This window comes from Asparagus officinalis, chromosome 10 (assembly GCF_001876935.1).
Source record: "Asparagus officinalis chromosome 10, Aspof.V1, whole genome shotgun sequence".
Classification (NCBI taxonomy): Eukaryota; Viridiplantae; Streptophyta; class Magnoliopsida; order Asparagales; family Asparagaceae; genus Asparagus; species Asparagus officinalis.
This window is the reverse complement of record NC_033803.1, coordinates 62,968,465-62,984,508: the sequence shown is the minus strand read 5'-3', so window position 1 is coordinate 62,984,508 and position 16,044 is coordinate 62,968,465. Positions and strand designations below refer to the sequence as shown.

Here is a 16,044-nt window from a genome sequence, read left to right as displayed (position 1 = left end):
TATCGAACATGTCAATAAAATCTCGTATCATATGAACCATATTTTTTTAAATATTACCTAGTTTTTTATATCTCTTTTACATCCGCTTACATGTCTGCATAAATATTCGTATTCATATGATTATCTTATCGAGGCGTATCTATATTCATAACACATATTCATGATTGACCAACGGATATGGATATGATAAGTATCTAATCGGCTCGGTTCTTGGGCTTCTAGGGCACCATTAAAACCGGATTCCAAACCCGACCCGTTATCTCTCTCCTCACCATCAAGTACTCGACGAGGGTTTTGTCTTTTGAAGAATCGCCTCTGTGCTCTGCTCTCAAATCGATCCGACAATGGCTAAAGACCGCGACGAGAGCGAGAACGAAGTCAGCGATGAAGAGATTGCATTCTCCTCCGAAGAGGTCGTTCTCTCTCTCACAGACTCTTATCTTTCTCTCTTTCTAGTCAAAACCCTAACTTTACTTTAATGGCAGGAGAAGGAGATAGAGAGAAAGCTCGCCGACATCCCGTTCGAGGAGCTGCAGAGAGCGAGGTCCGATGGTTCCCGCATCGCCCGTCCTGTACGCGGGGCCCACAAGCAGCAGCTTGGACGAGCTAACAAGAACAGGTGAGGGTTGTTGATTCTGAATTTTGTAGATTGGGGTTTTGGTGTAATTTTTGGAAATTTTTGGGGGAAATTGGAAAAGGCCTTCGGAGTTGAGTTGCAAGGTGCCAGTTGGGAGGTTTAGAGACGTTATCCAAGCACCGAAGAAGGTTAGTAGTTCTGGTAATTTCTTCTTATTTTTTTTTAATTTGTTTATTGTTGGAAGTGTTTTGTAAAAAAAAAGGAGCGATTTTTATGGTCAACTTTCAAAAAAGTTGAGTTCTTGGCATTGTTTTTATGCAGTTTTGCCTTTCACTCTTATTGTAAAAATTTAGTTTAATATGCTCATCGGAGACTGCCTTAAGAATATGAACATTTTACGGCCATATGTGGGAGGACTTTGATCCCCTGTTGAGTCTCTTGGTTGTGCTTCTGGTCATGAGGAACCTGAAATGAGATTGAAGAGAGTTTGCAAGATAGAGTTGAGAGAGAATTGAGGAAGAATTGATGATTGTGATTGAGTTTGAGAAGAGGAAAACAATTCTATTTCATTCATAATGATCTCAGTTTACATCCTCTCCTTTATACTCCAGCTCCAAGCAAATAAAACAAAAAACGTGCACAAAACGTGCACAGACTTAACAAACACGGAAACAGTCAGAAACAGTCTTTAACTGTTTGTAACAGACTTCCAAACATTTATTACAATGTCCCTGAACTTTAAAGAGTTGCATAACAGCCCTCCACTTGTTTTGTAGTTCAGTCCTCTTCCAAGCATCTAGGTCCTCCAGCGCAACGTCTTCGGGCAGTATTCAGCTTCAAAGTCTTCAGACTCTTGATAGTCGACTAATGGCTCTTGATAGTCGACTAATTCAGGTTGATAGTTGACTGGTTGTTAGCTTCAGTCGACTGATTGCTAAGTCGACTTGCTAACTGAATCTTCAGTCGCTAACAGCCTTGACAATTCCCTTCCCTTTAAATTGGACCTTGTCTCAAGGTCAAATTCAGGAAACCCCTTGACGAGATCCCAGTAAGATTCCTAGATAGAATCCAAAGGAGATCGTTGCTTCCATTTGATTAGAACTTGTGACACCAATCTCTTCCCTTGAACCACTGATTGCCTGTCTAAGATCTCCTCTGGTTCATCAACCAATTCTACAACATAGCTAGGAGGATCATTTTGAAGGACATCAGTACCTATCCTCTTCTTAAGTTGGGAAACATGAAAAACAAGATGAATCTGTGTATTGTCAGGAAGGGCCAACTTGTAGGCAACTTCACCAATTTTTTCTAAAACCTGGTAAGGGCCATAATATTTAGGAGAAAACTTATGAGTTTTGTAGGAAGAGATAATCAGTTGTCTGTAAGGCTGAAGCTTAAGAAATACCCAATCTCCAACATCAAAACTCCTATGGCTCCTATGCGTGTCAGCAAACCTCTTCATTTGTTCTGCTGTCTTTTTCAAACTGTCCTTTAGAAATTGTAAAGATATGTCTCTGGAAAAAGAGTTGCATCCACAGATTCCACCTTATAACTTTTGGGAATATAAGATAGCAAGGATAGAGGGGCCCGACCATACGCTGCTTCAAATGGAGTAGTGTTGGTAGAAACTTTTCATGTAGTGTTATACCAAAACTCAGCAAGTGGCAACCATTTACACCATTCCTTTGGCTTGTGGCAACAAAAACACCTAAGACAGAATTCAAGATTTTTATTAGTTATTTCAGTTTGTCCATTAGTTTAGGGATGATATGCTGAGCTGAATTTGAGCTGGCTTCCCTGCAATTTGACGAGCTCCTTCCAAAACAAACTGGTAAATAAAGGGTCTCTGTCACTAACTATAGATTTAGTCATTCCATAAAGTTTGAATACCCCTTCAAAGAACACCTGGGCTACAGATTGAGCAGTGTAAGGATGTGCCAAGGCAAAGAAATGGGCATACTTTGATAACCTATCAACCACAACAAATATCACAGATTGGGTTCCACTCCTTGGCAAATTTATGGTAAAATCCATAGATAAATCCTCCCAGATATACTCTGGAATAGACAATGGTTGTTGGAGTCTTGGAGATGCAACATTCTCTCCCTTGGCCCTTTGACAGGTATCATAAGCTTGGACATATAATTGAACATTTTTTTTCATTCCCTTCCAGTAAAAAACCCTCCTCAATCTGTGTAATGTCTGGTAATTCCAGAATGTCCCGCAGAAGGACTATCATGATGTTCTTTCAATAAAGAGGTTTTCAAATCTTGAGCATTAGGACTAAATAATATTCTGCCCTTATAATAGTAAATACCCACTTTCCTGGAATACTCCTCAGTGCTCAGTTGCCCTTATTGTAGCTTCTCATCAAGCTCCTAGAAGAAAACATGCTCAGAACACATGACTTGGATCTCTTTCAATCGATCACTACTGACAATAGAAATGGCTGAAATTTCCACTTTATCTTCATGTATTCTGGACAACCCATTTGCAGCCTTATTCATTCTTCCTGGCTTGTATTCCACAATGTAATCATAACCATGTAGCTTAGCAAGCCATTTGTTCTAAATTCCTGTATGAATTCTTTGCTTCAAAATATATTTAAGACTTTGATGGTCAGTTCTTATCACAAAGCTTCTACCAAGCAAATATTGTTGTCACCTTCTAGTTGAGAGAATTATAGCTAGTAGTTCTTTCTCATAAAATGATAGTGTGGCATTTTTTCCCTTCAATGCAAAACTGAAATAAGTTATGGGTCTCTCTCTTTGCATCAACACAGCCCCAATCCAGGTTCCAGATGCATCACACTCTATTACAAATGTTATATTAAAATGAGGCATAGCTAGGACCAATTTTATCGAGGCGCAAGGCGCAATGCAGGACGCAAATGTCCCTTATGCATACCATGCGCAAGGCGCACAATGATGTGTGCGTCTCATTGAATTGAGACGCACAACTCAAACTAATATTTTTTAACATAAGACAAAGAAGCATATAAACATGTTTATAAATTGTCATATAAAAACACTAAGAAATATAATTTCACCTACTAAATCACGAAAGAGTCTTAATTAGCATGCATAAAATAGAGAAGTTCATAAGTTTTCTGATACGAGTCGTCATGCGAGCACCTTTGATCGCAGAATTATCAAAGGTGGGTTGAGAAGAAAATAACAAGAACACAAGAATAATTTAGTGGTGACGAAGGAAAATACATTTTCTAGACTATGAAAATAAAATGGTTTATAATCTCTCACAATCTCACTAGAATTGAAGAATAATCTCTCTCAATTCTTAAATACAATCTAATCTCTCTTGATTGCTTTCTCTTTTTTTTAAAACCCTAAAACAATCCCTTATATAGGTGTAACAACGGGGATGGTAAAGTGATAAATAACCAACAAGAATTCGTGCAACAGAAACCCAAACAAACCAGGAAATCGTCGATGAGTCAACTCATAAACATGCATGATGAGTCGACTCATGATGAGGTGAGTCGACTCATTAGAAACTTTTGACAAAACGGCTGGGTTTCGTGAATCGACTTATGACAGGCATGAGTCGACTCAATCTGATGAGTCGACTCATGTACATGTATGAGTCGACTCACGGGCTGAAAACTGGATGCTTCAATTCTTCGATTCGTCGTCTCGTTTCACGCTTTAACCTGTGTTTTACTGTGTTGTTTTACCCTCTATTCTTAAGTTACCATAAGAATCATCTATCCTCAAACTCTCATGAGGATCGTTAAGTTCCGAAGAGAATATACACCCGTATCATGACTCCCTTTTAGAAAGTTGAAGTCTTGTTCAAGTTAGAACTTCAGCTAAGGAAACTCGCGAGCTCCTCCTTCCCTGTTGAACCACTTAGCCTTGCTAGAAACCTGACATTGACGTCTAATGAGAAACGACTCCTTCGTCTCCCGCCTCGTCATTGTCGTCTTCCGTTCCAAAATGCAATCTTTCTTCCGCGGCTCCTCTCTATCAAATCACAAATCTTCAACATGCGGTAAGATCACCTTGTCGTCACCTTCATCATCCAGCAATGGAGGCTCGAACAACTTCAAATACTCGGCATTGATCACCGAATACATGCCTAAGTAAGGTGGTAAATCCAGCCTGAAGGCGTTGTCACCAATCTGATCGAGAATCCGAAACGGACCATAACGTATAGGTTTTAACTTCTTCCCTTCTCCCTTTAGCCTCACCTTACTTAATTTCAGTCATACCATGTCGCCTATGCCAAAGTTATAAGGAACTCGATGCTGATCATGCTTCGTCTTGTACTTGGCTTGTGATTTTTTCAATTGAGCTTCAACCGTGGCATGAATATGTGCAATCTTATCCAAAAATCGCTGAGCACGTTGTCTCTCACTCTCTTCCTTGCCGTCGGTCATAGATTCACTGGAAAACACGAGATCAAACAGATTCGGAGGTAAAAACCCATAACAAGCCTCAAACGGTGATTTCCCCGAAGATCCATGAATAGCCCGATTAAATGCAAACTGAAGATATGGTGGTAAGCTCTCATCCCAAGTCTTGGGATGCTTGGAATTGTATCCTCTCAACATATGTACCATAGTCCGATTAACTACCTCTGTTTGTTCATCGGTTTGTGGATGAAAGACCGTGCTCTTCTTCAACCTAGTGTTCATCAAGCTCCACAAAGAATCCCAAAAGTGTCCGAGAAACCGGCTATCTTGATCTGAAATAATCGAATTAAGCAACTCAAAGCGCCTCCACACATGCTTAAAGAACAATTGCATCGCACCCGCTCCTGTCACGGTCTTCTTACAAGGAATCAAGATGACCATCTTGCTGAATCGGTCCATCACAACGAACAAATAATCATTCCCGTGCTTAGTCGTCGGTAATCCTCCTAAGAAATCTATAGAAATACTCTCCCACGATCTCGACAGTACCGACAATGGTAGATACAATCCCCTTTTCTTATTAGAAAGTTTCGATATGCAATATAGCTTACACCTTCCAACATACTTAGTGACATCCTCTAACATCTTTGGTCAAAAGACATGGTGTCGTAGATTGAGAAGCGTCTTCTGAATCCCAAAATGATCTTGCACACGTGATGTATGGGCTTCTCGAATCCATTGCAATCGGTCGTCATTCTTCGGAATACATAGCAACGTCCCTCGATACAACAAACCGTTTGTACCAATCTCATACTCCCCTTTTCGACCAGTCTTCGCATGCGCAAACACACTATTAAAATCTCGGCTGGATGTGTACATCTGTGCATATTCCAAAGGAACCAACTGCTGAATGCGCGTCGTCACTAAGAGAGCTCTCACTGGTGGGCGAGATAACATATCGGCTAACTTGTTCGTCGTCCCCTTCTTGTACTTAATGATGATATTGAACGCCATCAAATAGGACATCCACTTCATGTGTCGTGCCTGCTGTAGCTTCGTCTGGGCATGTAAAAATTCCAATGACTTGTGATCTGAGTGCACAACCACCTCCTTTGCCAATAAATACACTCGTCAATGCTTGATTGCTTGATAAAGTGCATAAAACTCCTTGTCGTAGGTGGGGTAGTTCTGAATAGCACCCGTAAACATTTCTAAATGGTACTCTACCGGCTTTCCAACCTGAATCAACACAATGCCCATATCATAACTAGAAGCGTTGGTCTCTACCTCGAAGGTCCTTTGTAAATTCGGTAATGCCAATACCGGTGCCTCCGAGATCTTCCTTTTTAATAATTAAAAAGCTTTCTCATACGTCCCCCTACTTAAACTGAATCTTTACCTTCGTAAGGCTATGCAAGGGTGCCGCATAAGTCGAGAAATGTCGAATGAATTTGCGTAAATACTGGCAAGCCCCCATGAAGCTTCTCACCTCCGTCATTGTTCTAGGTGTCGGTCACTTCGTGATCACCGCCATCTTGTTTGGATCTATTCTCCACTGGTCTTTCCCCACGATGAACCCGAGATACACCAACTCGTCCTTCCCGAATTCACACTTGTTCCCGTTAAGCTTCAGCTGTCCGTTCTGCAGTACTTCAAACACCTTCTTGACATGAACAAGATGCTCCTCCCAGGTCCTACTATACACCAATATATCACCGAGGTAAACTATCACAAAATCCTTTATAAATGGTCGTAACAAATCGTTCATAAGTCTCATAAAGGTAGCCGGAGCGTTGCACAATCCAAACGACATCACCAACCACTCGAACAGGCCCTGCTTGGTCTTGAACGCAGTCTTCCAAGTGTCATCCTCCGGAATCCCCACCTGATGGTAACCAGACTTCAAATCCAGCTTCGTGAAAAACCTCGCTCCTTCTAACTGGTCCATAAGATCATCAATCCGAGGTAATGAGTATCGATTCTTGATGGTTATCTTGCTGAGCGTCCGGTAATCCACGCACATGCGTCAGCCTCCATCCTTTTTGGGCAGTGGGCACCAACAACATTGGTAACCCGTAAGGGGAACAACTCGGCACAATCACTCCTGTCTCTAAAAACCCCTGAACCTGCCTCTTGATCTCCTCAGACTCCTTTACAGATGTGCGGTATAGACCTATATTCTGCAAAGAACCCTCGTCGGCCAATATAATCTCATGCTCCACACCCCGTCGTGGTGGTAGTCCCGTGATCTCCGAAAACAAGTCCACGTACTTGGCCTTCAACCTGTCATGATCTCCCTCCTGAAGCTTGCTCAAGGTAGTCAAGCACATCCTACTCAGCTGCTCCTCATAAGGCCTAATGACTAACAATACAAACCTCTTGCTCGCATTCACTAGCCTCTTCGCCTGAGTCACTGTCACCAAACTCGTCTCCTGTGGAAGAGATGCTGAACGAAAGATGAATTGCTCGCCATCTTTAGTAAACGTATACTTCTGGGCTCGCCTATCGTAGATCGCAAACCTATCCCATAAATAAGGATTGCCCAGTATTACTTGGCAAACATCCAACGGAACGATGTCGCATGTGACATCGTCAATATACGACTCGTGGAGTGTAAATCTGAAAGTACATTGGTTAATCACACTCAATCCCGTCTCCTTCTGAATCCACCTTAAAAGATAGGGTTTCGGATGTTTAACCGTCTTCAATCCCAGCTTCTGAACCAAGGTCTCAGATATCAAATTCTTCTGACTTCTTAGATCCACTATGTCATCAACCAAGCTGGTCTTGACCTACAATTTTAAAACAAAGAGCTGCTCTCTCGGGTCTTCGTTCTCAGTCGTGGTCTGCTTCTCCACCATAAGGTTAAGACTGTTATTGGGTTCTGTCATCCCGAAAACTTTTTTCGGACCCTGAGCTACTACATATGCCTTCTTCTTCTCTGTTTTTTTTCAATCCTTTTGGTTTCAGATGATGATACTTCTCCCAGCAACAATCAGCTATGTACCCTATCTGTTTGCACTGATTGCATATCAATCCTCATTTCTTCGAATCACCCTTCTTCTTCTCTTCCTTAGGCTGAGAGCCACTAGACTTACCTCCCGTCTGTTTGGAATCTTCCTTCGTTTCGTTGCCCTTCTTTTACCTGCCCTCAATAGCAATGACCTTCACACTCGTTTCTGTCATGGACTCGACTGTGAACAACTTCATCTCCTTTCGGATATATTTATTCAGACCCGTCATATACTTCATAAAGATGTAATATTCCTCCGTCGCGATGTTGAGAACCATCATCTGCTGCTGGAATTCCGTCGTATATTCTTGAACGGTCTGATTGAACCTTTGGCGTAATCCATACCACTTATACCAACGCTCCTCAAGGAACCCTACTGGGTAGAACTGCTTCCTCAGTAGTTTCTTGAATTTGTTCCACGACACCGTCTTCCGTTCCTGCTTGCAATAGGATTATCACCATGTCAATGCATGTCCCGAACGCTTCAAAGTCGCGAACACAAGCTTCTCATTGGATGAATATCCGTAGAGGGTAAAATACGTCTCCATCCGTTCGATCCAATCATCAAACCTCTTGACATTGACACTCCTATCATAAACAGGAATCTCTACCTTAAAGTCTATCTTCAAATTCTGGTAAGAACCCTTACCCCTTGATGCGGAATAGTTTTAACAATCTCGGCTTCCCTATCAGAATCAGATTCCTCACCTTCTTCATCGGACTCCATAAGTTTCTTCTTGCCTTTCGAAGAAGACTCTTCTTTTTTGTCCTTTTCTTGGAAGATATTGACGAGTTGTGTGAGAGTCGAACTCATTGTCTCCATCTGTTTGTCCAATGCATCTAGCTTAGATAAACTATCTCTTCAGTCATCATCTTTTTCCTTAATTTCTGGACTTCTTCCAATGAAATAAGGATCTCGTCTAGCTTCTTGTATTGCTATCGAGTCAGTACTATACATAGGATGCCTTCTTCATAGGATCTGATCATTCTGATACCAACTTGATATGAGTCGCCGTGCGAGTACCTTTGATCGCGGAATTATCAAAGGTGGATTGAGAAGAAAATAACAAGAACACAAGAACTATTCAATGGTGACGAAGGAAAATACTCTCTCTAGATTATGAGAATAAAATAGTTTACAATCTCACAATCTCACTAGAATTGAAGAATAATCCCTCAATTCTCAAATACAATCTAATCTCTCTTGATTGCTTTCTCCTTTTTTTAAACCCTAAAACAATCCCTTATATAAGTGTAATAACGTGGATGACAAAGTAGTAAATAATCAAGCCCAAACCCCACAGGAATTCGTGCAAACAGAAACCCAAACGAACCAGGAAATCGTTGATGAGTCGACTCATAAACATGCATGAGTCGACTCATGCCAAGTGAGTCAACTCATGATGAGGTGAGTCGACTCGTCAGAAACTTTCGACAAAACGGCTGGGTTTCGTGAGTCGACTCATGACAGACATGAGTCGACTCAACCTGATGAGTCGACTCATGTACATGTATGAGTCGACTCACGAGCTGAAAACTGGATGCTTCGATTCTTCGATTCGCCGTCTCGTTCCACGCTTCAACCTGCGTTCCACTGTATTGTTTTACCCTCTATTCTTAAGTTACCATGAGAATTATCTATCCTCAAGCTCTCATGAGGATCGCTAAGTTCCGAAGAGGAGATACACCCGTATCATTTTCATAAATCATAATGCAAGATAATCTCTAACACTGTTTTTAAGGGCAATTTGGAGCGCGCGCCTCGGGCGCGAGGCGCTTCGGCGCAATAGCATAGCGCCCCGCACCAGGTGCGGGGCGACGCCTGGGGAGCGCCCCGCAGCACCTGACGCCAAGCGCAGGGCGATCGCCCCATTTCCAGAACCGCAATCAATTGGGTTCGGGTACAAACCCGCTTTCCAAAAGTAAATCCGAAATCAAAAAGGGGAAAACGAAAATAGAGAGAACTAAATCGAGCTCTAGGGTTCTGAGATCCACTTACCTCTCCTCCGATCTTTGTCTGCATCCACGAAGACGGGCGGACACGAAGACGAAGATTGGCAACGCAAGGTTAGTATTTCGTTTTTTAGTTTTTTCTATTTCCAGCTTTCTTTTTTTTCTCCTCCGTTTCCAGCTTTCGTTTTTTTCTTTGTTTTTTCAGTCGATCCACTTGTTCTTTTGCTTTTTCTTTGCTTTTTGTTCCCGTCTTCGTTTGCCTGTATGTAAATTAAGTGGGATCTGGTCATTTTTTTTCTTTTTACTGTAGTTTTTTTGTTTTTTCTTTGCTTTTTGCTCCCGTCTTCGTTTTCCTGTAGGTAAATTAAGTGGGATCCGGTCATTTTTTTCCTTTTTACTGTAGCTATTGTATCAATAAAAATTACTTGTATTTAATATTAATAGTAAAAAAATAATTCATCCTCAACGCCAAGCTAGGGCCCTGCTTGTTTTTTCTTTGTTTTTTACTGTAGCATAATATTTTTAACAATGTTAATTTGTTATATGAATCACTATAACTATTTTACTGTAGTTAAATTAACAGTAAAAAGTTAACTATATTAGCTGATGTTTGATCATAAGGCTAATGATTAATAAGGCTAATGATTAGTTGATGTTTGATCACTTGATTAATAATAGGCTAATGATTAATAAGGAGAGATTTATCTTATTTTAAATGGTACTAGTTGACTTGAAACTTAAAACTTGATTCACCATTTGTAACCTGTAAAGAGGAAAATAAAATTTAGCAATATAGTTGTTAGTGATGCAATATATTATTTGGAGTGCGCCTCGCTTCGCTCGGGCGCGCGCATCGCATTGCGCCTTGCGCATGTACACGTAAACTGACTTTGCGCCCCGCATTGCGCGTCGCGCATTGAAAACACTGCTCTAACATAAGCAAAAGTCTATGAAGAAAACAAGCAAGTAACAAATTAGAAATATGTATTTTCATTTAAAATATGATATATGTATTTTTAAGTAACAGTTAAGTGATTAACAAACATGACTATTCATCGTTTTCTAGTTAGCATTCTTAATTGCTATTTGCTAGTTAGCATGAAAAGATGAAGAATGAAGGTAACAATTACATATTTACATGTTCATAATTTTCTAGTTAGCATGCTAATTAGAGAAGAAAGTTACAATTAACAAACAAGTATACTAAATTACTAATTAATATTTTTTTATAGGTTAAACATGAAAAGATGGAGTATGGATTAGCAACTAGCAAGAAAGAGTCTATTACATGATGTAAATATGTAATATGTAAATTATTTTAGAAAAATAGAAGAAAAAGTCTATTACATGATGCAGGTGTCAAGCGCACATGAGGCACGCGCGAAATTTGTCTAGACTAGAACATGAAATTTGTCTTTAATGGTTGCTTTGTTCAAAGATCTGTAGTCTATACACATTCTCCAGCTGCCATCTGACTTTTTTACCATGACTATGGGTGAAGAAAAGGGGCTATTACTGGGACTAATGATTCCCTTACTTAGCATTTCTTCAATTTGTTTTTCAATTTCTTTCTTCAGGAAGTGTGCATGCATGTAGGGTCTAATACAAATTGGTTTAGTTCTAGTTTTTCAAGTGGAATTCTGTGGTCTATTTCCCTGGCAGGAGGAAGGTGAAGCAATTCCTAAAAAACCACATCAAATTCTTGTATCAATTTGTGCATTTACACAAGTAATTCTTCACAATTGTCTTCCAGTGTTGATTCCTGTAAGCTCACACTGCATAATTGAATAAAAAATCCCTCTTCATGTTCTCTAAATGATTTGGCTATGCTTTTCTCATTCACTAGTTGCATCTCCCTAGAATTACTCCTTGTAAGGTCCTTTTTATTCCATCACATAAGAATGTCACTTGTAATTTCTAGAAGTTTAAGGTGATGTCTTCTAATGTCTTCATCCAATTAGTCCCTAACACAATTTGGCTACCTCCCATAGGCATTACCAACAAGTTCACTTGGATGTTTACTCCCTGACAATCTAGCAATATCTCTTGGCACACTCCAGCTCCCTTGATTACTTCTCCACTAGTCTCCAAGACATCAAAATTGTTGAACTCTGTCACTAGGGCTGAGCATGGTTCGGTCAAAACCAAAAAAACCGACCGAACCGACCCGAACCGACCCGAAAATGATATTGTTTGATTAAAACAATATCATTATATGGGTTGAAAATAAAGTTTGATAAAGTTAGAACCAAACAAACCGAACCGAACCGTACCGAACCGACTTGCAACAGTTCGGTTCGGTTTTGAATTATAGACGGTTCGGTTTGGTTGTTCAAATTTTGGTAAAAACTAAACCGAACCGACCGTTGCACACCCCTATCTGTCACTGTCAATCCAAGTTTCTTGACCAACTTAGAGTTAATGAAGTTATGGGTGGAACCAGAATTTATCAAGATGCTAATGGTTTGATTCTTGTAATAACCAACTACTCTGATTGTATGGAAAGCTGTTATCCCGCTGAGAGCCTGCACAGAAATGGAGGGAGCTCCTCTAACTAAGCTTTCAGCTAGCTCTATTGCTAATTGTCCTGTCTCATCCTCTGTAAAATTATTCCCATCTTCCTCCATTCCCCCTGTCAAGATGCCCTCCAATATGAACAGGCGTTTATCCTTACACTGGTGTCCCCTGTGCCATTTTTTATCACAAGTAAAGCAGAGATTTTGACTCCTCCTTTGAATTTCTTCATGAGTGAGTTTCTTTACTTGTGAAGGTAATTTGGTTTTTTCTTGTACAGGATTTTCATGAGAGGGACGGTTCAAAGGATTTCCTTGATTAAGAACATTTTAGTTTCCTCCCATTTTCCTTTCATTTCTTTGTTTGTCTTCAAACGGTTTGGCTAAAGACACTGTTCCTTTCAAAGAAAAGGGTCTGGCAGCAGCTACCTCATACCTTAACTCATCTTTCAATCCCCCTATAAATTTTTCTAATATATGTCTCTTAGAGGGTTGATCATCTAATAGGCCTAGAGCCTGCTCAAATTTTCCCAGATGTTCTCTCATTGTGGATGTTTGTTTCAAGGCGGAGAATGCATCATAGGGTCTAAGGAGTTCACTAGGTCCAAACCTGGTGATGATTTCCTCTTTGAAAACTTCCCAATAATGATAATAATCAAGATTTTTTGTGAACCACCTAAACCATTGTAGTGCTTCATCCCTCAAATAAAAAGAACAGACTTTAACCCATTCATCATCTTTGATGTCATAGTAGCCAAAAATTTATTCAGTTTGTTCCAACCAAGACACCACATTCTCAGAACCAGAAAAAGATGGAAAATCCAATCTTAGAGACTTTGGTTGAACTAGTTTGATTACTAAAGAATGAATTCTTTTGGGGTCAAGGAATTACCATGGCTATGAATTATTGGGAATTCACCAGAGAATTCAACCCTTCGCTATGTTTGATGGTCATTCTCATGAATTTGATCCCTGTTACCTGATCCAAGAATTCCATGATCACTTCTTGACCCTGACCCTAAGATCCTTTGATCGCTTCTTACTCTAATGCTTGCTGATCCATGAGTTGCTCGATCCTTCGGGTTCTTGAGTTCTTGCAATTGAGAAGATATTTCCCTCAATTGTGCCATTACTTCTTGATTGACGAGTCCCTATTGGTTGAGGGTCTCCTCCATACGAGTCATCTGATTGAAGAACTCTTGATTGTTGAGAGTCTCCTCCATACGAGCTCCCTGTTGAACCGCCTCGTCTGTCGAAGCTCCTTCATGATCAGCCATGAAATCATCAGCTCCTGCTTCAGATTCCATCTGCTCTGATACCAATTGAGAGGACTTTGATCCCCTGTTGAGTCTCTTGGTTGTGCTTCTGGTCATGAGGAACCTGAAATGAGATTGAAGAGAGAGTTTGCAAGATAGAGTTGAGAGAGAATTGAGGAAGAATTGAGGATTTTGATTGAGTTTGAGAAGAGGAAAACAATTCTATTTCATTCATAATAATCTCAGTTTACATCCTCTCCTTTATACTCCAGCTCCAAGCAAATAAAACAACAAACGTGCACAAAACATGCACGGACTTAACAAACACAGAAACAGTCAAACAGTCTTATCTGTTTATAACAAACTTCCAAACATTTATTACAATGTCCCTGAACTTTAAAGAGTTGCATAACAGCCCTCCACTTGTTTTGTAGTTCAGTCCTCTTCCAAGCATCTAGGTCCTCCAGCGCAACGTCTTCGGGCAGTATTCAGCTTCAAAGTCTTCAGACTCTTGATAGTCGACTAATGGCTCTTGGTAGTCGACTAATTCTGGTTGATAGTTGACTGGTTGTTAGCTTCAGTTGACTGATTGCTAACTGAATCTTCAGTCGTGGATGGCCCTGACAATTCCTTTCCCCTTAAATTGGACCTTGTCTCAAGGTCAAATGCAGGAAACCCCTTGACGAGAATCCCAGTAAGATTCCCAGGTAGAATCCAAAGGAGATCGTTGCTTCCATTTGATTAGAACTTGTGACACCAATCTCTTCCCTTGAACCACTGATCACCTGTTTAAGATCTCTTCTGGTTCATCAACCAATTCTATAACATAGCTAAAATGATCATTAGAACATGAAAAACATGATGAATCTGTGCATTGTCAGGAAGGGCCAACTTGTAGGAAACTTCACTAATTTTTTCTAAAACCTGATAAGGGCCATAATATTTAGGAGAAAGCTTATGAGTTTTGTAGGAAGAGACACTCAGTTGTCAATAGGGCTGAAGCTTAATAAATACCTAATCCCCAACATTAAAACTCCTATGGCTGCTATGCTTATCAGCAAACCTCTTCATTTGTTCTGCTACCTTTTTCAAACTATCCTTTAGAAATTGTAAAGATATGTCTCTGGAAAAAAGAGTTGCATCCATAGATTCCACCTTACAACTTTTAGGAAAATAAGATAGCAAAGATGGAGAGGGCCGACCATACATTGCTTCAAATGGTGTAGTGTTGGTTGAAACTTTCCATGTAATGTTATACCAAAACTCAGCAAGTGACAACCATTTACACCATTCCTTTGGCTTGTGGCAACAAAAACACGTCAGGTAGCATTCAAGATTTTTGTACATACTTGAATAATGATAGCCTCAAGCATGTAATGACCAAACTGATTGAGCATAGTTAAATACTCTGGATAACTTCATTTCGTGTTTGATGCAGTTAACAGTTAAAAGTTATTCATTTTTGTTTCATGGTGTCATTTGCAATTAGACCCATGTTTTTTCCAATTCCTTCATAGAGAGTGGTGTCATTGACACCACACAATATTTAGATCCGCCTCTGCTCACTAGTCCTTTCTCTTGGCAGCTCATTTTTCTAAATTAGGTGGCTACTCATATCCAACATCCTATTCGTGGGCGTGTGTTATCTTACCTTTAGTAGCCGTGTTGGTAGAACATTCATATTGAGTTTTTTCTTGTTGAAATCCAACTAGAACATGATATATAGGACACCCATATCCTATGAGGTATAGGGCATGCGGTGATGCGAAACGGGACAAGGGGTCTATTAGAATCAGTGATTTAAATTGAATAAGGCACCGTTTTCGTTAAAATTCATGATCTTCGGTAGGAAATTAACTTAAAACGATTAATGTGACAAATGGATTTTAATAAGACTTGCAACGATAATAATGAACAATTCTAATCTCAAACAATTTAATTACCGGATTAATTATCATTGCACAAGTTCTAAGATCAATATGAAAATTGCAACAGCCACATGTTCAGTTTCTCTCAACTCACAATTATACTCTAAGCAGTGAATATAAGATAATAGTTTAGAGGTGATATACTCATGCAATTAGGTAAATAAATGAGATTAACAGAAAATACCGAGTCAAGAGAAAACAAAACCTTCGGACTCAAACCCAAATGAAATGGGTTGGATCTGATTCAAAGATCTGATTCAAAGCAACCCAGATATGACTTCTCTGTTTGGAGCAGCTTCGATCTGAGGAGAGGAGGATGAGGGCTGCTCGATGACGAAGATCGATGCGGGAGGAGGCGAACTGGGTGCGGATCTGTTCAACGACGTAGGGCCACGAGCGGGCGGCGGGCCTGTTCGACGACGAGGGCGA

The 16,044-nt window shown here is 40.2% G+C and overlaps 1 protein-coding gene across 2 annotated transcripts in view; it reads left to right on the top strand.

Annotated features, from left to right (window-relative positions):
* The window catches only part of LOC109825046 (ribosomal RNA processing protein 36 homolog), a 21,275-nt gene continuing 5,488 nt past the window's right edge, over positions 258-16,044 (top strand). For both annotated transcript variants that reach the window (XM_020391743.1, XM_020391742.1), the window contains exons 1-3: positions 258-413; positions 486-619; positions 699-765. In XM_020391743.1, coding sequence (XP_020247332.1) covers positions 345-413; positions 486-619; positions 699-765 — 270 coding nt within the window. In that variant the 5' untranslated portion in view covers positions 258-344. The remainder of the gene's footprint in view (positions 414-485; positions 620-698; positions 766-16,044) is intronic.